The 27,825-nt window shown below is 43.5% G+C and overlaps 1 protein-coding gene across 1 annotated transcript in view; it reads right to left on the bottom strand.

Moving 5' to 3' along the window:
- Positions 1 to 351: 351 nt before the first annotated feature.
- PGAP6 (post-GPI attachment to proteins 6) overlaps positions 352 to 27,825 on the bottom strand; it is an 84,453-nt gene continuing 56,979 nt past the window's right edge. Inside the window, exons 8-13 of the mRNA XM_077449485.1 lie at positions 26,080 to 26,203; positions 20,263 to 20,399; positions 19,445 to 19,623; positions 16,774 to 16,920; positions 14,208 to 14,324; positions 352 to 11,182 (exon numbers count right to left, since the gene is read on the bottom strand). Coding sequence (XP_077305611.1) covers positions 10,886 to 11,182; positions 14,208 to 14,324; positions 16,774 to 16,920; positions 19,445 to 19,623; positions 20,263 to 20,399; positions 26,080 to 26,203 — 1,001 coding nt within the window. The 3' untranslated portion in view covers positions 352 to 10,885. The remainder of the gene's footprint in view (positions 11,183 to 14,207; positions 14,325 to 16,773; positions 16,921 to 19,444; positions 19,624 to 20,262; positions 20,400 to 26,079; positions 26,204 to 27,825) is intronic.

The raw sequence follows: 27,825 nt of genomic DNA, 5'->3' as shown, positions 1-27,825 counted from the left end.
AGGATAACACCACATGTGATGCTGAACCTTCATGATTGAAAGGACTGAAACGCAATGAATGAAGGGTGCGGACTAGGGACAGTCAGGTTGGCTAGGAAATGAGGCAGGCTCTAACCTGCTGCAGCTTCTAATGCACATTGTGAGAAGCTCACAGTGTGCAGTGAAATCAGAGTGAGCAGTTTCAGTTCAGGGAGAGGAACCTGTACAATTGTGCAAGACTGAAGGGAAGGCCGGAGGTCAGATTTAATGGAAACACACTCCATGCATACAATGCACCCACAAGGTACAGAGGTGAAGGACACTTTATAATGGATCCATGTGACAGGACAACACAACAAAGACTCTGTGCAGTACTTTCAATTCTTTATTCTTTGGTTGAATTTGAAAAGACTCAATTGCAAAGTTTCAAGTAAAAAAACAAAACAAAATCATAGAACTTGCTGTATGTATTACTCCCATATTGCTTATCAAAGGTCTATGGTTCAGAGTTGAATAAGATACAATCCACACCCATAGCAACCAGATTTTATTATTCAGACTACACTTTACATTAAAACCGAAGGCAAAACCTTTATTTTCCCCATTTTGTATAAAGGGAGGGTTATAACCCCATCAGTGTTTTGTCATGTGTGTACCACTGGGGAGACCTCCCTTTACTTCCCGTTCTATTGCCAAAATAGGAAGCGAGAGGTAATCCCTCCAAAGTAAGGGAATCTCTGGTTGTCACCAAAAACTAGCAGGGGTCCCCAAGCCCTGAACCAGTGCCAGTTCTTAGCCTGTTGGAGGTTGGCAGTAGGCAGAGAGGAGCAGCACAACCTGCACTGTCACCATCTAACCACCAGGGGGCGCCTGCTCCCCTTCTCCTAGCACCACTCCTCCTATCCCTTTCTATGGTCACGCAGGAGGAGAATGGGAGAGAGGAAAACTGGATCTCAGAGCACTGGTGGGACCCCAGCTGCATCCCCCCCCCCCCCCCGTCCCTCCCGAGGTGACAGGCTGCAAACACCCCCAGGTTTGGGGGAGGGTTGCCTTCCACGCTGCTGTGGACAGCTGAGAACTAGTGTCCCCCTTAGAAGATTTTCCATCTTTTTCTTGCTATATTAACAACCCAAAATTTGGGACTCTTTCACATTCACTGATAAGTCACCAGAACAAAATAGGATGATTTCCCAAATGGGAGCACAGGCAGCAATAAAACACCCAACAAGGGTTCTAATCCCTCCCCACTCTATCCAAAAATAAAGTTTTGCCTTTAGTTATACTTTAAACATAAATTCGCTGACTGGCTGCTACCGGTCACTGGACTTCATAATTTCAATGAGGAAACTGAATAAAACATTTGGAAGGGCTGTTCCAGCCAATAATGAGATTTGAGTGGTTGGTAGTTTAGGCTCCAAGGTCTGCACACCTACTCTGACCATTACAGTGTGGCTTAAGGCTGGGTTCACACTATTGCAAATTGGATGCAGGCTTTCTCCGCATCCAATTTGCATAGCAGGAAATGGTGACCGGCTGTCTATGGTGCCAGTTCACACATTTTTGCGGCTCCGGTGCGAATTGCACAGGAGTCTTCAGTCTTTTGGTCAGTTTCAGGTCCAAATTCTGGTCAAAATTCGGGCTGAAATGGGACCCGATACAGTGAATGGAGACGCACCGGACTCCTGCTGTGAGCCGCTCCGTGCTCTATTGTGAACACAGACTTAGACTGGATCTAAACCCAGGACTAAAATATATTGCAGCTTCCCCAGGCTATACACGTGGTGGCTGCATTCGTTTTCTTTTTTCTGACCAAGAACATTTTCAGCAAATACAGAATGCCTGTTGATCCTGCCTGAAATGTAGTGTTCTTGTCATATCCTGTGAGTTTAAAGTGGTTGTAAACCTCAGACATAAAATATGAGCAAAGTAGATCCCTCTCTAGTGTGTACGTGTCTCAATCCAGAGCACCAAGATGTTTCTCTCTGCTGCTTCATTCTTCTATCAGTATTAGTCACTTCTGACACCAAGAAGAAAAATGGTGACAGGCAAGGGGCCTCCAGCTGATTGACAGCCTCAGCTCTGTGTGCTGTGTGGAGGTGGGTTTGTCTCTTCCCTCCAATCAGCTCTAAGAGCCCTGCAGAGTACAACTTCAGCTCTCCGCCTCCTTTTTTTCAACAGCTTTATAATTCTGCACTTTGAAGGCTGTAGAGAAGACAATACTGCAGATAAACGAGTACAACTTATGTAGGAAGATTTGTTTCATCTCTGTGTATCACCTGAGAATAGTCCCTGCACTGGGTATATGGAAGGGTTTGTAACCACTTTACCAGAAATCATGAAGAATCTTCCATTTGTTGTTTAAACTACTAGACGCATCAACCCACCAGGTCATGGCGATGAACCAAGGCAGACACCAGACATGCTTGAAGTCCAACGTAAAGAAGATGACAGCATGCCATGAAATCCTTCATAAATTAAGCGTTTGTTGTTCTGGATTAGCAACACAAGAGCCCCATTTGGGAAAACCTCCGCCAACACGTTTCACCTTAAACTGGTCACTGCTGTGGAGACTAAAATTAACCCCTTCCTGCCCTGGTGTACCTTTAAAAAAAAAATAAAAAAAAAAAAAATCGGAATGCCTGGGGGACAGAAAGGTTGGCGATCATGTGACCACTTTGATTGGAGGTCACATGATAGGGAGCCGGTCCTGCCGGATACTAATATCTAGTCAACACAGAAAAATTGGGCGCCCAGCAATGCTTATGTGCTGCCTGTGGGCATTAAAGTCTACATGTTGCAGCATCACAGATGTATCATGCAGATAACAAGGGGTTAAGCCCAGTTTTGGGTGAAAAGCATTAAAAGGAGGTCCTGGATGGGGTCTTGGCTTCAACCAAAAATCTTCAATTAGTTTGGGGCGAGGACGGACCACTGTCTGGCTTCTGCACCTACTCAACTAAGGTGGTGACACAATATGCAGGGCTTAAGTGTGGAGGACAAATTTCCTGCATATCAGAAGTGCAGCCTGTGTCACAATCCAGGCACCCTTCATAGATACAATGGAGAAATGAGCGTAGCCATCAAGCTAAAAGTGTGTTAGTTGCAGGTTTGTCAGGTGAAAATAAAAAGGCAAAAAAGCCCCAAAAATTTTTGCGTCCAGGGCCGGTGATTCTGACCGCAGCTAAGGCCCAGGTCATACTGATGCAACAATCACTCCGATTTTAGAGCACTTGTCGCATCAGAAGTCGGACCCCATTCTGTGCAATGGAACAGTTCTAAATTGGCGTGACTTGAGTCGCTCCGACTTAGAAAAAGGTTCCTGTGCTACTTTTGGTCCGACTTGCATTAACTTCTGTTAAATAAGTCGCATGCAAGTTGTTCTGAAGTTGCGTTGGGGTCCGGACCCGGGCTTAATCTCTGATTTGCATACGGCCATCCAGATGTCGATTTTTACCTCACCTGAACACAGCAGCCTTATTACCAGTCTTAAAGAAGCCTCATATGAAGAACTCATTTCTGGACCCCCCCCCCCCCCCGAGAGAGACAAGGTGGCAACAGTTGACCAAACTCCATAACTGAAATACAATTTGGAAGTGGATGGACCCTTTTAAGTGAACCTGTGTCTATACAAACCATATAAAACAGATGACCATTTGGCAAAGCAGCTACTACCATCAGCGGTTTGCACATCAGGTTTTGTGAAATGTGCAGAAAACTAGTAAATGATAAAGGAATGCCGCACAGTGACAGCACACCTGGGCGAAACACGTAGGCGGTGTGGTTATTGGGAGGAGCCGGAGTTCAGGGCTGCTTTTACAGCTCTTCACATCTTGTACAGTCAGAGCTGTCAGTGTGCGGCATTCCTTCATTGTAATTACAGGATTTTCTGGATGGAGCATTCTTAATCCAGCACCCTATTCACCTGTGGATCACTTGATCAATAACATCGGCATTTGGAGTGGTGCTCTGTGAGCTTATGCGATTTTACAGTGCTGAAAACCAGGGCGCTCATATGCAAAATGGCCACAATCTCCTGCAATCCCTGCCTGGACATTCCCACCTTCCATCCATTGCTAAAGGCCAGTGATGGTGAACCTTGGCACCCCAGATGTTTTGGATCTACATTTCCCATGATGCTCAACTACACTGCAGAGTGCATGAGCATCATGGGAAATGTAGTTCCTAAACATCTGGGGTGCCAAGGTTTGAGCTCACTGCTGTGGATGGGAGGCCTCACTAAAATGTGAGGGGGGGGGGGGCTTTTGAGCAGAGTAGCTTGGTGTATAGGAAATTTAAAGTGCCCCGATGAGGACCCCTGAAAGCACCTACTCTGCAAAGGTAGCACCAGTTTTAGATCTTCAGCATAGCCACACATTAGCTTTCAAGAAGGAACTCCGATGTCATTAGAATACAGGAGGATTAAAAATGAGGAGCTGCTAAACCCCAAAATCATAACGGGCACAAGGGTTCACTCACTTTCCCTGCAATACTAGAACAGCTCTGGATATAATCCAAAGCTAAAAATACACCAAGGAGCTCTTGCGCATGGATGTCACGTCTTTTAGGCATTTTGTTTTTTTACTGACCGAGATGCAGCCCATTGTTCTTAAAGAATACGTCACCCCAGCATTTCATGTGGGTCATTTGGTCCTTTTCAGGTCCAAATTCAGCCAAAAATTTGGGCTGAAAGCGGACCTGAAACGGTGCACAACAGGCGTCCCCGTTCACCGTTTCAGGTCCGCTTTCAGCCCAAATTTTTGGCTGAATTTGGACCTGAAAAAAAGCTAAGCAAAACTCAGTTGCGGGTCAGTTATTCATGCAGGTATGGCTCACCCCCTTGATTAAAAAAAAAAAAAAAAAAAAAGCTAGAAGAGTTTTTAAACTGTACACAACCACACATTTGCACATGTACTATACAGCCCATCCTCACGTTTTTACACGAGAACTTTCTGCTAGGAATATCTGATGGCACTACATCAGTGTATGTATGAACATCAGATTCATGGCAGAAAATTGCCAGGATGGGCTGTATAATAAAATATGTGTATTTGCGCCTTTGTATGCATATATTAGAGCTGCACGAATCTGGATAAAATGAGAGTCAAGATTTTTGGCTTAGAATAAAGATCACGATTCTCAGTGTAACATCATCTTTCACATTATACAAAAAAATTGGGCCAACTTTAGCGTTTCTTTTTTTTTTTTTCATGAATTGAAGTGTATTTTTTCCCCAAAAAAATTGCATTTGAGACCTCTGCACAAATAGTGTGACATAAAATATTGCAACCACCGCCGTTTTATTCTCTAGGGTCTCAGATAGAGATATCTCTATCATACATACATATACACCCCCCATCAAATCATTCCCCACATCTATTACCTTTTGTATCACAACCCCCTCCCTTTAGAATGCAAGCTCTACGAGCGGGGCCCTACTGTACCTTCTGTATTGAACTGTAATTGTGCTGTCCCCCCTCTACATTGCAAAGAGCTGCGTAAACTGTTGTCGCTATATAAATCGTGTGTGTGTGTGTGTATATATATATTATATATATCAGATTTATATATTAACATTTGGGGGTTCAAAGTAATTTTCTAGCAAAAAACACTGATTGTATGCAACAAGTGTTAAAAAAAAAAAAGCTTAGGTCTTTAAAGAGAAGGTCCAGCCTGGGTAAAAAAAAATCAAAATAAAAGTCAGCAGCTACAAATACTGTAGCTGCTGACTTTTAATAATAGGGCACTCATCTGTCCGGGGAGCCCATGATGCTGGCACCCCAAACTATCTTTGGCTCGACTCATGGGTGCTGCCACCACCTTTCCTGGTAAGGGAACCAGGCAATGAAGACTTTCGGCTTCACTACTTGTTCCCTACTGCGCATGTGCAAACTGTGCTGCGCTAATTGGCCTGGCGGAGGGGTAAGGAGGAGGAGGGGGCTGAACTTCCAGGAGATCAGACCGCGGCCCATCTCCGGGAGTGGGGAAGGTGACCTGTGAAAAACAGATCCCCCATAACTCCCCCCCCGAAAGGTGCCAAATGTGGCACCGGACGGGGGTAGGAAGCATATAAGCTAGAGTTGCGCTTTTGGGTGGAATTCCGCTTTAAGTGGTTGAACTGATCTCATTTGCAGACCGAAGTTCATCCCTTTGATGTCTAAAAGAACAGAAGATACAAATGATTCTTTTTATTTCTCTTTCACTGCTGAGCAATGTTGTTGAAAAACATTGTTGACAGCTGTGAGCAGAGAATGGCTCTGCACTTGTTACATGAATCGTGGAAATGCTGGATTAAAGCGGGGTGCCCAATTAAAAAAAGTCAGCAGCTACAAATACTGCAGCTGCTGAATTTTAATAAAATCGGACACTTACCTGTCCCAGGGTCCAGCGATGCGGGGGATCGAAGCTCTGCTTGTCGCCCCTCTCTGTTTGGCGGCACCAGCATTGTAAGTGTGGGCTTCACAGCCAGGCACCCGATGCACATTTGCGAGCAGCGCCCCACGCCGTGAGTGGCCGCGCAGTCATCTGGGACCTGTCACCTGTCCCAGATGCTTGACAGGAGGGAGGGGCAGAGCTGAGCCCTTCCTGTGCCGAGGGGAAGTGAGGTCACCAGACCAGGCACTGAAGGAGGCAGACTACGAGGGACCCCCTAGCAACAGGCATTTAGAGGAAAGTAAAAAAAAATTCCAAATGTTTTCTAAAAATGTTTTTTTTTTAGGAATATTAATGATTTTTTTTTTTGTGTGCAACTTCACTTTAAGATTGTGATTGAATCGAGGTTATGATTTTTTAAATGATGAATCGTGCAGCCCTGGCATACACGTGCGTACAAATTATTTTAGCTTTTCTTGGGTTGTGTCATACGCAAATATATGTGAATATTTAGGGTCGTCTGTTCAAATCTCAATCACAGCACTACCTGCCTGGAGTTTGCATGTTCTCCCTGCGCCTGCGTGGGTTTCCTCCCACACTCTGGTAAGTTAAATTGTCTCCTGTCTAAATTGGCCCTAATATATGTATACGAGTTAGGGATCTTAGATTGTAAGCTCCTTGCGGGCAGGGACTGAAGTGAATGCGCAATATATGTGTAAAGTGCTGCGTAAATTGACGGCGCTATAGAAATACCTGAAATAAGTAAATATCAATGCGTAAAATACTGTCCAGCAATGATTTTTGGATTTCATTTTAAACTGATTTATAGGCAGCGCACGTTTACTCGCCGGTGTGTACAGGTCCATAAAAACAAACAATGGGCTGCTTTTAGGTCAGTAAATAAAAAATAAAAAAACGCTTAAATGCCTAAAACTGTGGTGTCCATGTGCAAGAGGCCTTATAACGTCTGAGCTCACCCTCCTGACAGATCAGCTTCTGCAGGAGCAAGGCAGGGAAAGCTCCCACGGCATCATGGGACCTTCATTTGTATGCTGGTCCAGACCAGTCCAGCTATGAAATGCCCAAAAAAAAGCCAAGATTCAAATCTGCACTCCTGGAGTTGAGTTTTTTTTCCCCTTTACATATAAATAAAATATCTTTATAAGAAATGTCAATAGTTCTTGGAGATCTTTAATCTCAAACAACCCCGCCACCCGACCCGGAGTGTCTCCCGCATCTTATTGCATCGTTTCTGCATTTAAAAAAATAAAATTACTACTTCGCACCTCCAATCATTTGGATCATCTGGATCTTGGTCATGCATATCAGATTCGATTTCTGCACATTCAGTGGTCACTGAATCTAATTATCTAATTAAGGCATCAAGACATGCAGCCAAAAAGCTATTTTTTTCTTAAAGCTGAACTCCAGGCCAGTGTAAAATCCACCAATGAATGTGGTTATATACTCAATAAAAGAAATGAAACTAGCAGAAGTACTGGAATCTGTCGTTTATAATATCTCCTTCCAATACGCTGACTCTCTGACTGGCAAGGTAGGGATGGCACTTGGTGCCAATGAGCTGATCAGTATGACAAGCCTCATGCTTGAAGCACATGTTCACTTAATTTTAAATGTCCCTTCAGTACACAAAACACTGAGCTGTGCCTTGCCCCCTGCCCTCCCTCACCAGTGGCGGAACTACCAGGGTCACAGCAGTCACACTTGTTTCAGGGCCCTGGAGTTCCGCCACTGTGGGGAGGGTCTGCCTGCTCATTCTGCCACTATGGGGGACCTGCCCGCTGCCCTTCAGCCATAGGGAGGTAAACAGGGCATGGCAACATGTCACGGGAGTAAAGGGCCACAGGAACCGAGTGGGGGGGGGGGCTGGGGGTATTCCCTTCATGTTTTTTTGCACCAGGGCCCTGAAGGTTCTTGTTACGCCTTTGGGCTACACACATGTGCAGGGGGGCATAGCCATGGGCTGGCATGGGGGACGGGAGAGCTTTGTGTATTAGTGGGCTAAGGAGGAGAGCTGATGGCATATTTAATTACATATTGGATGTGTACATTAAAAGGACAAGAAAGCTGAGAAATGGCCTCATGTATCTCCCGCTGTTCTTCCACTACCCAATCACAAGTGTAAAGTGGTGTGTTGGTGAAGTGCTAGACCTGATGATAGGTGCAGATTAGCTTAAAGTGGTTGTAACCCTCAGGACATGAAATATGAATAAAGCATAACCCTGGTGACAGGGGAAGAAGCCCCAGAAAATTGACAGCCTCAGCTCTGCTCCTGTGTGAAGGGGGGGGGGGGTGTCTCTTTACTCCAATCTTTTCAGAGCTGGGAGATCATGTGTAAATTCTACACTTTGAAAGGATGTAGGGGACAGGCGACTATAGATAAACAGGTACAACTTATGTAAGAAGATTTGTTTCATCTCTGTATCACCTGAGGCCAGTAACTTCATTGGGTATATGGAAAGTTTACAATCACTTTAAATGTAGAATTCCTAAAGGCAGTTCTGTCAGCTCGGGTATCTCTAAGAGTCCATGAAGTAGTCAAAATGGTATTTAAAAGGAGGAGGGCACCACTGGTATATACCAAGTCCAGTAAAAGTTTATTCAGCTTGACAGCAGTTCAGAACGTATGATCTACGTGTTTAATGGGTCCGCAATTACCCCTTCATCAGGTATTAACAGCTGGGATAGGAGACATTACTTTTAGGGCTCCTTCACACTTGCTTTGCTCTTTGAAGAGTGATCTGCATCCAGGTTACTCATCAGAGCATTTGACAGGCAGCGAGGAGGTGTTGTATCACCCTTCACTAAAGTCACGACACCAGTCTGACAACCTAAGCCACGAATATTGATATTATGCTAATCCTTACTGTCCAGTATATCCCCATAAGTGTCGGCACTCAAGCCCTGATGAAGGGGGAGTTGAATGCCCACAAAATGTTGGCTATACCTGTTGTCAAGATAAATAAACCTTTACTGGACTCAGTATATACCTGTGGCACTTTAATTGTTTACATACTGCTTTGGCTATTCAATCACAGACTGTGGGTGGAGAGGTGACCAGGCTAACGTCACTACACTGCAGCAGACAAAAGTCAGGTGGCCAGTAATGCGGTCTAGCTTGGCTAAATTAATCTCAAGATTTGCTGGACAGAATCACAAACTGATCAGTGAGGTAACCAGACTAACGTCAATAAACTGCAGCAAAGAAGAGAGTCAGGTCACCAGCAAAGCTGTCAGGATTGGCTAAATGAATCTCAAGATTTGCTGGACAGAATCACAAACTCATCAGAGAGGTAACCAAGCAGCGTCAATAAACTGCAGCAAAGAAAAGTCAGGTCACCAACAAAGCTGTCTGGATTGGCTAAATTAATCTCAATAAATTTGCTGGACAAAATCACAAACTGTAGGTGCAAAGGCTACATCACTAAACTGCAGCAGAGAAAAGTTAGGTCCCCAGCAATGCTGTCTGAATTGGCTGGGTTAAAAAGGAGAAGTCCAGCCTAAGCTTGTTTGGCTGGGCTTCTCCTATGGGTCACAGGAGTGCAATTCTTTTTGCACTCCTGTAACCAGTTTTCAGCAGAGAGTGGACTGATGTGCGCTCTCTGCTGACGCCACAGAAATCAGCCCAGGCACCGCGTTATCCCGACAATGGAAGTCGGGATCCACCAGGTGCCTGGACTGATATCCATCTCAGCCTCTCAGCGAAATGCTGAGAGCCTGAGATGGGCGCTCCCGCCCCTCCACAGCCCAGCACGCCAGTGAGCGTGGAGGAGCAGAGAGGAGAGATGCTGATTGACAGTCAGCAGCTCTCTGCTCAGGGAGCTGTGAGAACCGAGCCATCAGTGGTGTTCGATCGCTCGGTTCTCAGTGTAGTGGCGCTGGGAGACAGATGCAGCAACGGACCACTGCTGAATTCACCTAGGTAAGTATGATGGAGGAAAAACCCCCAAACCCATACATCTCTTTTAATCTCAAGATTTGCTGGACAGAATCACAAATCCATTGGCAGGAAAACCAGCTCCCATTTAATGTTTCAATGGTGGATTTAACGGTGTGCCTGGAATTCAGCTTTAGGTCCTTAAAATATTTAAATTGCATAAAAGTACAAGAAAGATGGAATGGCAAAAAAATAATAATAACGTAAAAATAAATAACAGTGTTCTGTATGGAGTTGTGTGCGATTCACAGAAGGTTCTCCAGCACCGATCTCCATAAACCAGAGAAGAAAATTCTCAGTTGATCTGGAAAATCAGAACTTTGCAGTCTCTATTCCCTCACGGAGGTTAAGAATAAAACTGGATAGTGGCCTTCTTCCGACAGAGTTTGTATTAAATAGAAAGTACGTCAATTCCCTGTGTTGTGTTTTTGTTTTTTTCCCCCCCTTTATATATATATTTTTGCACCGCTCTACTATAAAACACAAAAGAAAAACAGTGATTAAAGTGCAAAAGCACTCATTTAAAGTGACTGGCGTCAATGTTTGGAATTTAGCAAAAAAAAAAAATTAAAAAAAGGGTCATGTGACCACATACAACTCCTCCCTGTCCTCTTTACAGATCTTGTATCCACAGTCCAGCATTTGCGACCAACTCCACGTATTTGCATTTCTTTCCCGGGGCGGCAGCAGAAAGGCCACACTAGCGGCCACCATGACGTGCCACAGGCTGTGGGTGTAGTAGTAGTTGGCGTTGGTCTCAGCAAAGACGTAGACTGAAATGGCTGTCAAGGCCAGGGCTACTCCGGGTAATAGGAAGAAGACCCATCGCTGCCAGCTTGGAGGATAACAGTGACGACGTCGGACTCCTCTCCAGGTCTGCAATGGAGAGAAAAAAAAAAAACGGAAATATTTTAGGGGAGAGTTGGTGGTAGGGCGGCTATTTATTTATTTATTTTAAACCATTAACATTTATAACAGTGATCACAGTTTTAGTGGTCATGAATAGCTTTCATTCATGACAGCTTGCTTACTATTGTGAACTGTGCTTGGCTACAGCTAATCACATGGTACAGGGTGCTGTAAATGACCCAGGTACCATGTGATTGCTGTGGGCCAATCACAGCATTACAATAGTAAGCAAAACAGTCGTGAATGGAAGCCATTCATTACCGTTTTGTTTACATTGTAATCATGTGATCTCTATGACCAATCATAGCCAATCACTATACCTCCGGCCACTCGCAGTAGCTAGGTACCAAGCACAGTAATTCACTGTATCCACCGGACACAGCTGTCACGGGATTGCACCACTGCATACCCTAGGGGGTGCGCAAGTGCACTGCAACATACTGGTACGTCGCAGTGCCTGCAGCTGCCGCCTGCTCGCAGTCAAAGTACTGTGGGCGAGCGCCAAGTGGTTAAGTAATGCCTGTTGAAAATTATAGACACAGTTGGACCCCTTTCACACTGGGATGGACAGGCATAGATGGTAAAACGCTGCAAGTTTTAGTGGCGCTTTAATGTCATTTTAGCGGCGCATTTAACCCCCCAGCCTGCGGCCGTATAAAGGGTTAAATTCACCTGTGTAACGCAGCTGCCAAAGCGCCTTGCAGGCGATTCGGCAGCGGTGCCCATTCATTTCCATGGGCAGGAGCGGTGTATTCACCGCTCCAAAGATGCTGCTTGCAGGACTTTTTTTTAACGTACTACTGAAAAAAGCCCCAGTGTGAAAGGGGTCTTACTGTGTGATGGAAAGTGGAGTGGCCAAGGCAGAGTCACCACGTACTGTAATGAAAAGCTCTTGAATAAAAGTTGCTTTTTTCCCAGTTTGTTCATTAGGGAAAAGACTTGGACTGTCAGAAGAGATGGAAGATCAGACAGCCTGTACTTCCATCTACCTCCACTAGAGGTCACCTCCAAACAGATGTTTATGGTAAAAGCTCCAGCTTTAAGGGAACGTGAGGAACATTGTTTCCTGAATTGTACCAGAGTAATATGAGTGGAAATGGAGCTGATGATACATATGGGAATAATGTAAACAAACATTCATCTCATCTTTCCTTTCACTTCAATAGTAATTCTTTTTAAGGCTCAAGTAAAAAAAAAAAAAAAAAAAAAAAAAAAAGATCCCTTGTAGTGGGGCTGTGCCTGCACTGTAAGGGTTAATTGCTCGTTTTGGTCTAGGCAGGGGTCTCTAAACTATTTAAAACAAAGGGCCAGTTAACTGTCCTTCAGACTTTAACAGGGCTGGACTGTAGCCATTGGGAGTACAAAATGTCCCAGCTTTGGTGGGAGTAAACAATCCCCCATCATTGGTGTCAGTGGGCCCCATTGTTGGCGTCATTCGGAGGAACTGTGCTCCATCATTGATGTCAGTAGGAATTGTGCCTCATACATTGATGTCGTTGGAAGAATTGTGCCCTTCATTGGTGTCAGTGAATGAAATAGTGACGTAAGAGTCAGACAAAAGCAAGCAAAGGGCCCCATCTGGCCCCTGGGCTGCAGTTTGGAGACCACCGGTCTAGGAGAACAAAAAAGAAGGTTTCCTTAATTGATCCGCTGCTCCTCCCTTCAGCTTCTTTTCCCGCATGCCCCAGCAGTCAAGGGTCCTGACATCATCAAGACCAAAGCAGGATCCATAGCCCTGTACTGGACATGAGGCACAGTCCACTGCCAGAGCGTGGGGGAGGGCCACATCAGGTACATACCTTCTGCAGCGCAGACACAGCGCCACTGCAAGGGATCGTTTTTTTTTGTTTGTTTTTTTAGATGCCAGGGTTGGGTTTTTGGGTGTTGAATATTGGAGCTGCCTAGGCTCACTTGTTTTAAAAGAGAAGTGCAGCAATTAAATAAAACAAACCTACCTACTCACATAGGTGGATGCAACATCGATCTGATGCTGCATCGGTCCCCAACAGTCTCTAGACCAAGAACTGAGCGATCAAAGACCGCTGAGTGCTCAGTTCTTGGTCTTCAGTGAGCAGAGAGCCGGTGAACGTCAGTCACCGGCTCTCTGCTCTACCCCTCCAGAGCTTAATGGAGCGCTGGGCTGTGGAGGGGGCAACAGGGGCTGGCTCAGGCTCTCAGCGTCTCACAGAGAGGTGGAGCCATCTGCCGATCATGCATCTGGGTGGATCCCAACATTAAAGTCAGGATCTCTCCAAATGGACCGGCTGAGTGAGGTCAACTGACAGCAGACTTTAGCCCGCTGTCGTCTGAATACGGGTCACGGGAGTGCAGAACAAAGTGCACTCCTGTGATCCATAGGAAAAGTAGGGCCTAAAAAGCTTTGACCATACATCTCCTTTAAAGGTGGAGTCTCTGAGGCTGTCAGCCTGGTCTTTATTTCATCAACTGAATGACTGCCTGGAACAAGCATGCAGCCAGCAGACCAGCCTGAGACCAGACTTCTTTTTTATAGAAGTTCAAGGTTGATGATTATACAAGTAGTACGGCCAGGTGCTGGATAAATGCTATAGAGCCTACATCTTAAAAAAAAAAAAAATTTTTTTTTTATATAATTATATATATATATATATATATATATATATATATATATAATAGACACTGGGCACAGATCTTCAATCAATGGAAAAAGAGTCATTACTTGAGCATGATGCTTTAGCCTTTAGGTTTGGCAGCTCTTCTGCACTGTTTTGGTGGTCCTATTACACAGCTGCTAAACTGCAATCAATCTATCCTTATCCGGATGAATAACAAAAAAAACTCACACCACATAAAAGCAAAAAGGTGAGGAATTCAAAACTGTATCTGTGGCAAAAAATATGCAAAGTAAGAAAAATCAACAGGAAAATAGAAAAAAAAAAAAAAAAAAAAGGGAGAAATGAAAGAAAAAAAAAAAAAAACAAACACCTTTTAGTAGGTCACACATTGCCCTTACCCAAGCGATGATCAGGATTATCAGAGCAAACAGACACGGCCCCAGCATGTTCCAAATTCCTCGCCGATCAAGTTGCATAGACATTGCGATCACCAGAGATCCCAGCATGAAGAGCACCTGAAACAGGAAGAACATAATTCAATATACACCAATTTTTTTTAAAGGAAAAGCTTTCATAGGAAAAATACGGGGCTGACCCTCTTGTGAAAATGCTTAGTGACCCCACCCTTAGGCCCCATTCGCACGTCAGCGTTTTGTAGACTGAAGCTCGAAGCTCCAAAACGCTGGAGGAGGAAAAAAAAAAACAAACAAAAAAAAAAAAACACACATTAATTAATCTCTATGAAGTTGGTTCACATCTCCACTCCAAGTCACCTGATGCCAAATGTCTGAAGCTCTGGAGCTTGTTTTGTAGCTCGAACCAGGCAGATTGGTGTTTTTCCAGCATTTTTGTTCCATAGAAATGCATGAAAAATGATTGATTCAAGAGTTTTAGTGCATTTTTTTCCATGCTGTTTTAAGAGTTTTTCCGCACAAATGCAATATAGAAAAAAATAAATAAATAAAAAACTAACCCCAACCATTAACCCTAATCCTAACCCCAATATTAACCCCTAATTTAACAAAATAAATAAGTAAATGAATGAACCCCCCTACTCTAACATAACCTTTAAACTAAAGCCCCATACACACTTTTAGATTTTCTGCTGATTTTTGTCTTCAGATTTACCAAAACCAAGTAGTACAAGGGTCTGCCTGATTGCATACAAATTGAAACTCCTAAGGTTTGACCTCATATTATATGGTTTTGGTAAATCTGAAGGAAACAAAAAAATCAGCAGAAAATCTGATAGTGTGCGTGGGGCTTAACCGTGAACACCTTAAAAAAAGCACAAAAAAAATAAACAAACAAATAAAGTCATTAAATAAAACCAACTGTTAACCCTAATCCTAATATTAACTCCTAACCTAACAAAATAAATAAGTAAACAAGTAAATTAACCCCTAACCTTTAAACCCTAATCGTTAACCCCTGACAAAAAAACCCCCCAAAAAAACAAAAAAAAAAACACATTTTAATAAGTGAAAGAACTCTAACCCCAACCGTTAACCCTATTCCTTAACCCCTAACCACAATTCTAACCCTAATATTAACCCCCAACTTAACAAAATAAATAAAATTAACCCCTAACCTAAAAAAAAAATAATCAGTAAAAGTCGATTTAAAAAAAGCTGAAAAACATAGCAACAAATGATGAAATAGATGATACGTTTCTCCAATTTCGCCAATTAAAAAACACCAAAGCTCAAAAATGCTTTAAAAATTAACGAAAACACTCAAAAACGCACAAACTCTCAAACGCCTTAAAAACACCACGTGAATGCAGTCTTAGCCCTTGTACACACGGTCGGAGATTCCGACGGAATGTGTCCGATCGGACCGTTTTGTTGGATATTCCGACTGTGTGTGGTCTATGACAGACCAAGTTTTCCAACTTGTTGGTAAAATTTTCCGACAAAATGCTCCGATCGGACATACTCCGATCATGTGTAGAGAATTCCGATCGGACAAAGTGCCACACATGCTCAGATCAAATTCCTACACCAAAGCTATTGGCTACTAGCGTGAACGTAGTCCCGACCGTGTGTACAAGGGCTTAGTGACCCAGAATAAGCTGGGCCGGGGATTTGCATCCTTGGGTCGAGCCAGTGACTCAGAAATCAGATGGATTAACATTACAGCCAAGCAAACAGCATTTTTAGAAACAAAAGGTCAGCATTGACACCAAAACGTACAGCATGCCTGTCCCCAAGAGCAGTTAAAAAAATCCAACTATTTTATTTTATTTTTTTAAACACCCCCCCCCCCCCCATTTCATTTTCCTGTATATGAAAAAAATAATTTGACGTATCCTCGCTACTTTAGCGCTGCCCTCGACTTCCTCCTCGAGTCCTCTTTGGGTAAAAGGTCAGTTAAGTCATTTTGCCAATTTCCTGTGAGCCCAGCTTGTCGTTTACACCCCCAAGGGGGGCACATGATCATGGAAATTGGGCTCACAGTACTCCAGGACTAAGCTGAGCTCACATGTCATTATGCGAGTGCTGCTCAGTCCTGGAAGAATGCCCCTCCCACACCGCAGTAGGAGGAGCCGCCATGATGTCACTGGAGGCAGACAGAAAAAATAATAAATAAATATAATATTATATATATATATATATATATATATATATAAATTTAAACAAAAAAATTCTTGGGGAGGGGGGGTTGGGGGGAGTTGTGTCGATAGCTGCAGTGAGCGGGTTTGTGAATCTGAACCGTCAGTGCAGGTTCTGGTAGAGCGGAGTTATGGATTGAGTGTCTCTTCAGAGTGCTGCCAGCAGAGGGCAGCACAACACTACATTAAAAAGTCTAAGACAAACACCGAATACTGTATATAACTGCATTGCGGTGATAAAAATTAAAGCTTTAATTGGGCTTCTAAAAGCAAAAAATAAAATTAACCCAAAACCAATGTCTTACATCTCAGGAGTCGTACACACAAAAGACCATTTATTTACTACTTACATATTTAACTGGCTTTTTTAGCCTGGCCATACACAGGATGGTCACCCAGATGGCGACGACAGAGCCAAAGAAGTCGCAGAACTGTAGCGTGTCGTAGTCCATGATACACATGACAGTCACTCCGGGCTGATCGCAGGCGTGATAGAACTGAAAGAGCAAAGCAGAATGTTGCGTGACGACAGATGGAAATAGGTGAGGCAGGAACAGCAGACGCCTATGGCGTGCACGGGGCAAGGGCGCAATATTGCACATGAATAAAAATATGAAAAACATCTTGTGAGATCTCTATAGTGTTGACAATTACATTTACAATGAGATACTAAAGTCTAATTTTTCTTGTTTAAAAATAACAAACATGTTATACCTGCCTGCTCTGTGCAGCAATTTTGCACAGAGCAGCCCTGATCCTCCCGGCCCCTCCCTCCTTCCCCCACAGCAAGCAGCTCGCTATGGGGGCACCCGAGCTGCTGCTCTGTGTGTCCATTCAGATATAGAGCCATGGCTCAGCTCTGCCCCCTCTCTCCCCTCATTGGCTCACTGACTGACAGCAGCGGGATCCAATGGCGCCTGCTGTGTGTCTCAGCCAATCAGGAGACAGCAGAGTCTCTCGTGTAACAAACCTGGATGAAGATGAGGCTTATGACATCATTTACAGCTCTCTCTCTCTTGCGAGAGTTGCCAGGAAGGGAGGGGGGTGAGTCAGAGGGCCAATGAGAGCTGCAGAGCTGGAGGTGTGCCTCTGTAAATCCAGGAAGTGAACAGGCCCACAGTTAAAATGGTTGCAGCCAGACTCCGTGGAGGGAGATTTCTGCAGCACATTTGGCAAGTACAGAATCACAGTATATATAAAAGAATATGCAAAGTGGTTGGAGGGAAGCTTCAGAATGGCAAAGAGGTTTTTATTACAAATTATGTGAGCAGACTGCAGTTCCTCTAACTTCCCTGGTGGTATGCTTGTTTCAGATTTTAGGTGCTGAAAGCGGTACCATTATTGCACGGAAATTTGGCGTTTTATATTGTAGGCTTGTAATTCTTAGAAATAATTCACTTAAATCCATCCAAGAGTCTAATAGACATCCCGGGTATGATAAAATTTGTATATATATATATATATATATATATATATATATATATATATATATATATATATATATATATATATATTTTTTTTTTTTAATAAATAAAACAAATAATAATATAATAATAATAAAAATTATTCAATAATGTAATCAAATCAAAAACACTGAAATATGCCGAGTTGCAGAATTGTCGCTGTCATTACTTTTAGTGTTTGATGACGAATTTCCCCACAAATTACGATCGCTCAATTCTGCGAGTGATTCTAATTTATTATCGCCGTTTTCTAGCTGGTCTATAACCACTTTTGATGTAAACGGACATTTTTTGGTTGCTATGGACAATCTCCAGTTTCCTGGTATAAAGAACAGTATTTATAATATAAAAATGCATGCAGGGCACTGGAGAAACCACTAGGGACAAAGGGGATGTGTAATTATTTGATACAGTACTGTAATCTTACAGATTACAGTATACTGTATCTATACTGTGTTTTTTACTTTTTGAATTTGGCGCCGAATTCCGTCCCCGTGCGTCACAACGCTCGCAGGGAAAGGAGCTCGGCGATGTCACAGATCGAGCGAGACACGGCAGCTTGCAGATCACATCCGGGAGACATCGCTGGATCCAGGGGACAAGGTAGGGTTTTACTCCATGGATCCAGCGATGCGATCCCGAGTCTGGCTCGGGAATATCGCTTGTGGTAATTAAATCTCACCCCGAGCTAGACTCGGGAATACCGCCAGGGAGGGTAAGGGATACAATATCGTCCTCTTTCCAAAACCAGTCTCTTGACTGGACTGGACTGCGAAAGAGCAGCAGCGGACTGATGAGGTCATTTTTCCACTAACTCCGCTCTCACCTATTGGTATGTTCCTAGTCAACACATTTGCATATTGCACACCTGATTTGTTCATAGCCCCGCCCCTTCCCCTGCCCAGGCTATGCTGTGGTACATGGGATTGCAAAGACTAATAAATTAAAATCTGGCACAGTGTTAAATTGTCACTAAACCCGCAAAAGTAAAATCTGTCTTTATATACAGTAAAGTGTGCTTGTTATACTCCCTGTGGAACCCAAGGGGGTTAATCCTCTTTAGTGTGCAAAAAAAGGCTGTTCGATCCCATGTTTTCTGACCCCCCCCCCCTTATCCACTGTCCCCAAAAAATAACCTGATATTTACAGAGCCAGGGGACAGGCTGCACATGCTCAGACTTGTTCCCCCCCCTGAGCGGATGCATGTGATCAGCACAGGGCCAATCGGCACTGTCCAGACAGAGTGTCAGGGGTCATGCATCCTGATAGGACTATCGTGGGAGAATTAAAACTCCTCCTACAAGCTTTAACCAGACATAAGACTGCTATATACTGCTGATGAGAAAAGGTCTTTAGCAGTTTATAGTTACTAAAATAATTGCATTTCCATGTTCTATGTACTGTGGGAGACCAGATCTAGTGAATGCAGGCTCCTGGGTTTAGTAGCACTAATCATAAAAAAAAAAAAAATGTCCTATATGTTCCTGGAGTTCAGCTTGAATAAAACGATATAACACATTATGATTATACATGGGGCAGAAACAGGCAAACGACATACCGTAGAGAAAAACATGGTGTAGAGGTAGACCGCGGCCTCTACAAAATACAGGTGGTAAATGGCGACCACAATAGTGGGAATAAATATCAGATTACTGAGTGTAAGCAGCATTGTGGCGGTTAACTGCTGTGCCACGGACAGCGCATTCCGGTCATCTGTACAACTCCAGCCACCCCAGCCTGGAAGAAAAATAAATAAATAAAAAAATTTAGGAAATCACTTTTTTACAACAGTTGAGGTGTTATCACTAAAACGTTCATAGTGTTATTTTTACCATCTTTTTCCAACGCAGGAAACAAGGTGTGAGACCCTCATAATTAGAGCCCATTATAGAACAGTGAACACAAGGGTATGAGACCCTCCTAGGTCGATCTTATCTAAAATTGAACAGGATGTATGAGGTTCTCCTAACCTGTGCCTATTATCTACCAGTGAACAGGAGGTACGAGACCCTCCTAGTTAGATCGTATTATCTAACATTGAACAGGAGGACACGAGATCATTATTTTGCTCAAAATTCTACAAACAATACACCATAATGACAACGTGAAAGAAGTTTTCACAGTCTTTGTCATGACACTCAAAATTTAGCTCAGGTGCCTCCTGTTTCCACTGATCGTCCTTGAGAGGTTTCTACAACTTGGAGTCCACCTGTGGTAAATGGATACAAGAAGCCTATGAAGCCTGGAGTTTTGGCCCAAAGGTTCCGCTCAGGAGAAGTCCTGCATTCAAGGACAGGAGGCGGTAACAAAAAGAAAGGTGTTGATAACCTGAGATCTCATTCATAGATGCTTCCATACCACTCACACTCATCTTACCAGCTTTGCAGCTGCAGGCGGCAAACAGATACCCGTTTCTCCGCAGCAGGCGGCACTCGCCGTATTGGCCGCAGTCATCCAGGCAGGGGCTGAGGTAGGCAGACACGATCACTGTGGCCACTTGTTGCTGACATGCACTGAAAAAAACATTTAGCAAACAAAAAATTAAGATTCCATTATTAACGCCCGATGAAAAACCCAACCATTGCCTACCGGGCCAATTCTCACTTCTCTCCTACATGTAAAAATCTAATTTTTTTTTTTTTGCTAGAAAATTACTCAGATCTCTCAAACATTATATATGTTTTATTTTTTGATTTTAGCAGAGACCCTATGGAATAAAATGGCGGTTGCTGCAACTTTTTATCTTGCACTGTATTTTTGCAGCAATTTTTCAAAAGCTTTTTTTGGAGAGGAAAAAAAAATAAATAAAAAGTTTCATGCATGAAAATAAATAAAAAATAAATAAAATAAAATAAAACCACAGTAAAGTTAGCCCCATTTTTTTTTTTTTTTTTTTTTTTACATATTGTGAAAGATGTTACACCGAGTAAATAGATACCCAATATCTCAAGCTTTAAAATTACGCACACTTGTGGAATGGTGACAAACTTTGGCACTTCAAAATCCCCATAGGCCGACACTTTGTAACTCTAAACAGGTAACCTGTATAAAATTTAAGAGGAGGTCTTGCGCTAGAATTATTGCTCTCGATTTAACGTTTGCAGTGATACCTCATGTGTGGTTTGAACACCGTTTACATGCAGGTGCGACCTACATAGGCGTTCGCTTCTGTGAGCGAGTAAGCGGGGATGTGGGTGCTTTAAAATTTTGTATTTTTATATTGTTAATTTTAAGTTTATTTTTCTATTTTGATGCTTTCTTTTTACATTTTTTTTTGATCACTTTTATTCCTATTATAAGGAATGTAAACATCCATTGTATTAGGGCCCCCAAGCAGCAAAAGGCAGCCATATGGGGGTAAACGCATGCCGCAACCATGATGCTGCACATCGCAGTGTGGCGGATGGGTTTTTAGGACTTAAGCCAGGGAATGAGGAGGAGACGCAACTCCTCCTCACCACCTGTAAAACACCCTCCCAGCGCATATCACTCTTTAGAGGGCTACTGCTAGTGTAAATGAGCCCTTAGATTGTAAGCTCCTTTGAGGTAGAAACGGACGTGCATGTACAGTATGTACCAGCTGTGTATATGGTCAGCACTCTCTTGTCAAAAGTATTGGGACACCTGCCTTTACACACATATGAGCTTTAAATGGCATCCCGGTCTTAGTCTGTAGGGTTCAATATTGAGTTGGCCCACCCTTTTCAGCTATAACAGCTTCAACTCTTCTGGGAAGGCCGTCCACAAGGTTTAGGAGTGTGTCTATGGGAATGTTTCACCATTCTTCCAGAAGCGCATTTGTGAGGTCAGGCACTGATGTTGGACAAGAAGGCCTGGCTCGCAGTCTCCACTCAAATTCATCCCAAAGGTGTTCTATCGGGTTGAGGTCAGGATTCTGTGCAGGCCAATCAAGTTCCTCCACCCCAACCTCACTCATGTCTTTATGGACCTTGCCTTGTGCACTGGTCCAAATCATTTGATGGAGGGGGATTATGGTGTGGGGTTGTTTTTTCAGGGGTTGGCCCCTTAGTTCCAGTGAAGGAAACTCTTAAGGCGTCAACACACCATTTTCATTCTCCCAACTTTGGGGATGACCCCTTCCTAGTCCAACCTGACTGTGCACCAGTGCACAAAGCAAGGTCCAGAAAGACATAGATGAGTTTGGGGTGGAAGAACTTTATTGGCCAGAGTCCTGACCTCAACCCGACAGAATACCTTTGGGATGAATTTGAGCGGAGACTGTGAGCCAGGCCTTCTCGTCCAACATCAGTGCCTGATATCACAAATACACTTCTGGAAGAATGGTCAAACATTCCCATAGACACACTCCTAAACCTTGTGGCCAGCCTTCCCAGAAGAGATGAAGCTGTTATAGCTGCAAAGGGTGGGTCAATATTGAACCCTACGGACTAAGAGTGGGATGCCATTAAAGTTCATGTGTGTGTTTGTGTGTGTATGTAAAGCCAGGCGTCCCAATACTTTTGGTAATATAGGAAGGAATCCATTCAACAAAAGCAGAATTTCCCTTTAAATCAGTGGCTAGGCCTTGCATATATAAAGCATAGGTTTACATTTCATTAAAGAATTGGCCCGCAGAACGGCTTTTAATCTCATTAGCTGGGAAGCGTCCAAAACTTCTACCGTCATGGGAGTTTAACTCTGGCGGTCAGCAGGCAAACACAGGAGCACAATGCTGCAAAACGTTCTGATATTGACACAGTGGAAAATGATGTTTGCTTGGGGACAAGTTGCATCTCCAGGTGTCCCCGATCAGTAGGAAGCATTGACTATCTCATAATGGATGCTCTCTTTCTGTACTGGGCACGCCGTGTCTGAGTTTGCAGCTTCATCATTCAATTCTTGCTTATGTTTCAGTTTAAGCCAGTGCCATGAGATCACTGGTCACAGGTTCCCCATTTCTTTTCTCATCCAATGGAGCCACTATAGCCTGCAGAGTTGTGTCTCCTTGCACTGTGTGCAACAATAGAAACACACAGCCCCATGGACTAGGATGGCAAGTTTGAAACAATGGGCCTCGTGAATCAGTTGCAATGAAAAGCGCCCCACGAATGGAGGACAGGTGGATGAATGGAAGTTCCTCCTCCAGTCACAAAGCACTTTCCATTCTTCTAGAACAAGGGTCTCCAAACAAAAGGGCCAATTTACTGTCCTCCAGACTTTAAGGGGGCCTGAATGTGGCCATTGGGAGTACAAAATGTCCCAGCATCAGTGGGAATAAACAATCCCCCCATCATTGGTGTCAGTGGGAGGAATTGTGCCCCATTGTTGGTGGTATTTGGAGGAATTGTGCTTCATCATTGGGTCCCATTGTTGGTGTCATTGGGAGGCATTGTGCCCCATTACGGGTGTACTCCATTATTGATGTCACTGGTAGGACGTGTGCCCTTTATTGTCGTTCGTGAATAAAATAGCACCCTCAAGGGCCACCTAAAAGCAAGCAAAGGGCCGCAGTTTGGAGACCACTGTTCTAGAACGACCTTCTTTTAGAGCCTGGATGCTGGATGGAGAGTGACGCTCAACTTGTCTCTTCAGAATTCCCCAGGAGGTGTTCCCCCCGACTGGGTTCAGATCAGGAGACATACTTGGCCACTGAATCACTTTCACCCCGTTCTTCAGAAAGTGGCCTTAGATGTTCGCTTTGAATCATTGTCATGTTGGAAAAGTGCACGACAACCAAGGGCACGGAGCGATGGTAGCATCTTCTCTTTCAATATAGAGCAGTACATCTGTGCATTCATGATACCATGAACATAATGCAGCTTCCCCGACACCAGCACCATTCATGCATCACCACTGAAGGACACGGCCAACACCATGTTTCAATGTAGGCACCATCCATTTTTCTTTGTACTCCTCCCCTTTGCGGTGGCATACAGTTTTGAAGCCACCAGTTCCAAAAACATTTATCTTGGTCTAATCACTCCAGAGTACCCAGTAGTCTTCTTTTTCAGCATGGGCCCTGGCAAATTCTAGGTGGACTTTTTAGTCCATGGGCTTTAGTAGAGGCTTCCTTGGTGGACGACACCTATGCATGCCATTCCTCTGCAGCGTACGCCGGTATTGTGTCACGGGAAACAATCACCCCAGTTTGGCTTTCTACTTCTTTAGATAACTAAAGTGAACTTGCATGGCGATTTTCTTCAACCCTTCTCATCAGAAGACGCTCCTGTCAAGGTGTGAACTTCTGTGGACGGCCTGGACATCTGTGAGATGGAACTGCAACCACCTTTCTTAAATTTTTGTACGACTTTTGCTACAGTATTCTGACTGATAAGTAAAGCTTGGCTGATCATCTTGTAGCCTTCACCTTTCTTGTGTAAAGAAATTATTTTCTCTCTTTCTCAGGCCTTGTGACATTTCTCTTCCACGTGGTGCCATTGCTGACCGCATGAAATGGGAGGAGTTTTCTTTGTTACGTAACGCCCTTTTATAATCAACTGTCTAATGGACACCCGTTTAACCACTTACCAACCAGCCACCGTCATTGCGGCAGGTCGGCACATTCCCACCAATCTCCATCAATGTATGTTGGCTTGGGAACTGTAGTTCGTGGGCACACGTGCACCTACTGGCCAGCGGAGGAGCCAATCAGCGGGTGGGGCAGACTCAATGTTCGCCGGCCACCCTCGACCGTTCCCCCATAGTGAAAGAGCGTGGATCTGCCTGTGTGAACAGGGCAAATCTCCATTCTGACAGGGGAGATTACATAGATCCTGACTTTTTGCTATACAGGAAGACAGATCTGTGTGTTTCCCCAGGCAGCCCATCCCCCACACAGTTATAAAACACCCGCAGGGAACACATTTAACCCCTCGATCACCTCTGATGTTAACCCCATTCCCTGCCAGTGTCATTAGTACAATAATGCCGCATAGACACGGTCGGATTTTCCGACGGAAAATGTTCGATGGGAGCTTTTTGTTGGAAATTGTGACAGCGTGTAAGCTCCATCGGAAATTCCAACATGCAAAATTTGAGATCTGGATCTCAAATTTTCCAACAACAAAATCCGTTAATCGGAAATTCCGATCGTGTGTACACAATTCCAAAGCACAAAGTTCTACTCATGCTCGGAATCGAGCAGAAGAGCCGCACTGGCTATTGAACTTCAATTTTCTCGGCTCATCGTACGTGTTGTACATCACCGCGTTCTTGACATTCAGAATTTCTGCCAACAGTGCATATTTTTTAGCACAAACTACTGTAATAATTTCATTGGTTCCCAAAAAAAAAATAAAAAAAAAAAAAAAAAAAAAAAAAAAGTTAAAAAATGTCAGGCGTCCAATCTGTCCACAGCAACGCCGCCCAAAAAAAAAAAAAATAATAAAAAAATAAAAATCGCAGATCACTACCATTACTAGTAAAAAAATTAATAAAAATGCCATAAATCTATTCCCTATTTTGCAGACGCTACAACTTTTGCGCAAACCAATCAACATATGCTTATTGCAGGGTCTTTTTTAACCAAAAATAATGTAGAAGAATATATACATCAACCTAAACTGAGGAAGAAATACATTTTTTTAGGGATATTTATTATAGTAAAAAGTAAAAAAAAAAAAATATAGCTTTTTTTCAAAATTGTCACACTTTTTTTTTTTTTTTTGCGCTAAAAACAAAAAAAAAAAAAAGGCAGTGGTGATCAAATACCACCAAAAGAAAGCTCTATTGTGTGTGTGTGTGTGTGTGTGTGTGTGTGACCAATTTTGTTTGGGTACAGCGTTGCACAACCGCGCAATTGTCAGTTAAAGCGACGCAGTGCCGTATCTCAAAAAAATAGCCTTGTCATTAAGGGGGAAAATCTTCTAGTCCTTAAGCAGTTAGTGAATAATTACATTACATTATTAAATTCTTGTTAATTGGGATTTTTTTTGTCTAAAATGTAGCTTTACTTAAGACTTTTATCGGGGTGTATTCATTTTTGCAACATGGTTTTCAATGAATTTGTTGTTAGGAAAATTACTTTGTGTGTGCAAATTAACAAATCTTGATTGCAAATCAATGGGCTGCATTTGTAGTATTTTTTGGCGTATTTTTCTGACAAATCTGTTGGGGTGTACTCATTTATGCTGATCACTGCACATAGTTACATTGGCCCAAGTTGGATGTATTAAATATTTATACTTGGGATTCCTCCAAGTTAAATGTCTGCCAAAAAAAAACATGTGTTACCTGTTATTGTCTAAACACAGGAGCTGCATGGAGAGGTACCACCTGCCTGTCTCGGGGTACGGTATATTGTAGGTGCCTCCGTAGGCATCTGCATTCAATCTGTAGGAATAGCCCTGAGAAAAAGCTGCAGGAGAGAGAGGAGGAAAACCGGTCAGAAATGTGCAAGATCAGCACACAGATAGAAAACACGCTCCAAATACAACCGCAAAAGGAATGTCAAGTCATATAAAGTTTCCTTCATAAATAAATAATGTGCACATTCCCAACACCCAATACCCAACTGGATGATCCTGAATGGGCAATCCTACGGTTCTGTTCTGAGAATGTGCATGTGGGAGCCGACACAAGGGGTTCGATCTTCTCTTCTGACATCTGATCGGAGGCCACAGGGTAGTTAGAGGAAGGCAAGGTATGTGCAGCTGGGAATGTAGGCCATTAGATGTAGATGTAAACTCAAACACAAAAATCTCATAGAAGCTTTGACGAGTTATCAGCTCAAAAAAATAATTTTCAATCTCCGAAAATTTGCATGAAAACAAAAACTGGGTGATCTTGGCATGCAGGTCCTTTGCTCGGACACTCTGTCATAGGGTAACAACGCACTGTCCAGTGCATATTACTGGTAGGGTCAAACGTTGTCAGCGTCTAAAAAAACAGTCTGTATACTGTAGCTCTATATACACACACACTATCTTGTCAAAAGTATCGACGCTTGCCTTGACACACAAACTTTAATGGTGTCTTAGTCTGTGGGGCTCAATACACTGATCTGGTGGACAGATTACTGGGAGGGTCTGGGGAAGACCCAGCTGTCATGGTGCACGTTGGCACCAATGACAAAGTCAAAGGAAGATGGCGTGTCCTAAAGTATGATTTTAGGGACTTAGGAGCTAAATTGAAGAAAAGGACCTCCAAGATAGTATTCTCAGAAATACTACCGGTACCTCGAGCCACACCAGAAAGGCAGAGGAAGATTAGGGAAGTAAACAAGTGGCTGAGGAGCTGGTGTAGTAAGGAGGGATTTGGGTTCCTGGAGAACTGGGCCAACTTCTCAGTCAGTCACCAGATCTTTAGAAGGGACGGCACCTAAATGAGGGTGCAGATCTGCTGGGAGAGAAGATGCGACGATGGCTGAAAAGTTATAGGGGCTTTCAAACTAGGCAATGGGGTCTAGAGGAAGAGATAGTCAGCGTAGAACATATTCCAGAGGGTAGCATTGGGGGCATTAGTTGTAGGTTGACTAAAGAACATAAACCCAAAGGTAGGTATAGTAATAAGTCCTATTTTCAACCTTGGAACACCCAATAAAAAAAATAAAATAAATAAAAAGACAGTATGGGACCAGTGGCATGTTCACCAATGCCAGGAGCCTGGAGGATAATATCCGAGAAATAGAGATACTGTTGTACGAGGAGGATTTTGTGGGCATTTCAGAGACTTGGTTCAACAGCTCTCATGATGGGCTGGCAACCATTCAAGGGTATTCCCTTTATCGCAGGGATAGAGGGTGAAAAAGGGGCAGGAGTATGCCTGTATATCAAAAATAATGTACAAGTGAATGTGAAAGATGACATCACTAAGGGAGGAGGTGAAATCCTTATGGATAGAGCTCTAAAAGGGAGGAAACTAAGTGCAAAATAATACTGGGAGTATGCTATAGGCCCCCTAACCTGGCATAATGGGGGATTTTAATTATCCAGACATAGACTGGGCAGAAGGAACTGCACATTCGTCTAAGGCTCACCA

The sequence above is a fragment of the Lithobates pipiens genome, unplaced genomic scaffold (genome assembly GCF_037356315.1).
Source record: "Lithobates pipiens isolate NorthernLeopardFrog02 unplaced genomic scaffold, aLitPip1_a1.2 Scaffold_22, whole genome shotgun sequence".
Lineage (NCBI taxonomy): Eukaryota > Metazoa > Chordata > Amphibia > Anura > Ranidae > Lithobates > Lithobates pipiens.
The sequence above is the reverse complement of the archived record's forward strand: the minus strand, read 5'-3'. Positions and strand labels throughout refer to the sequence as shown.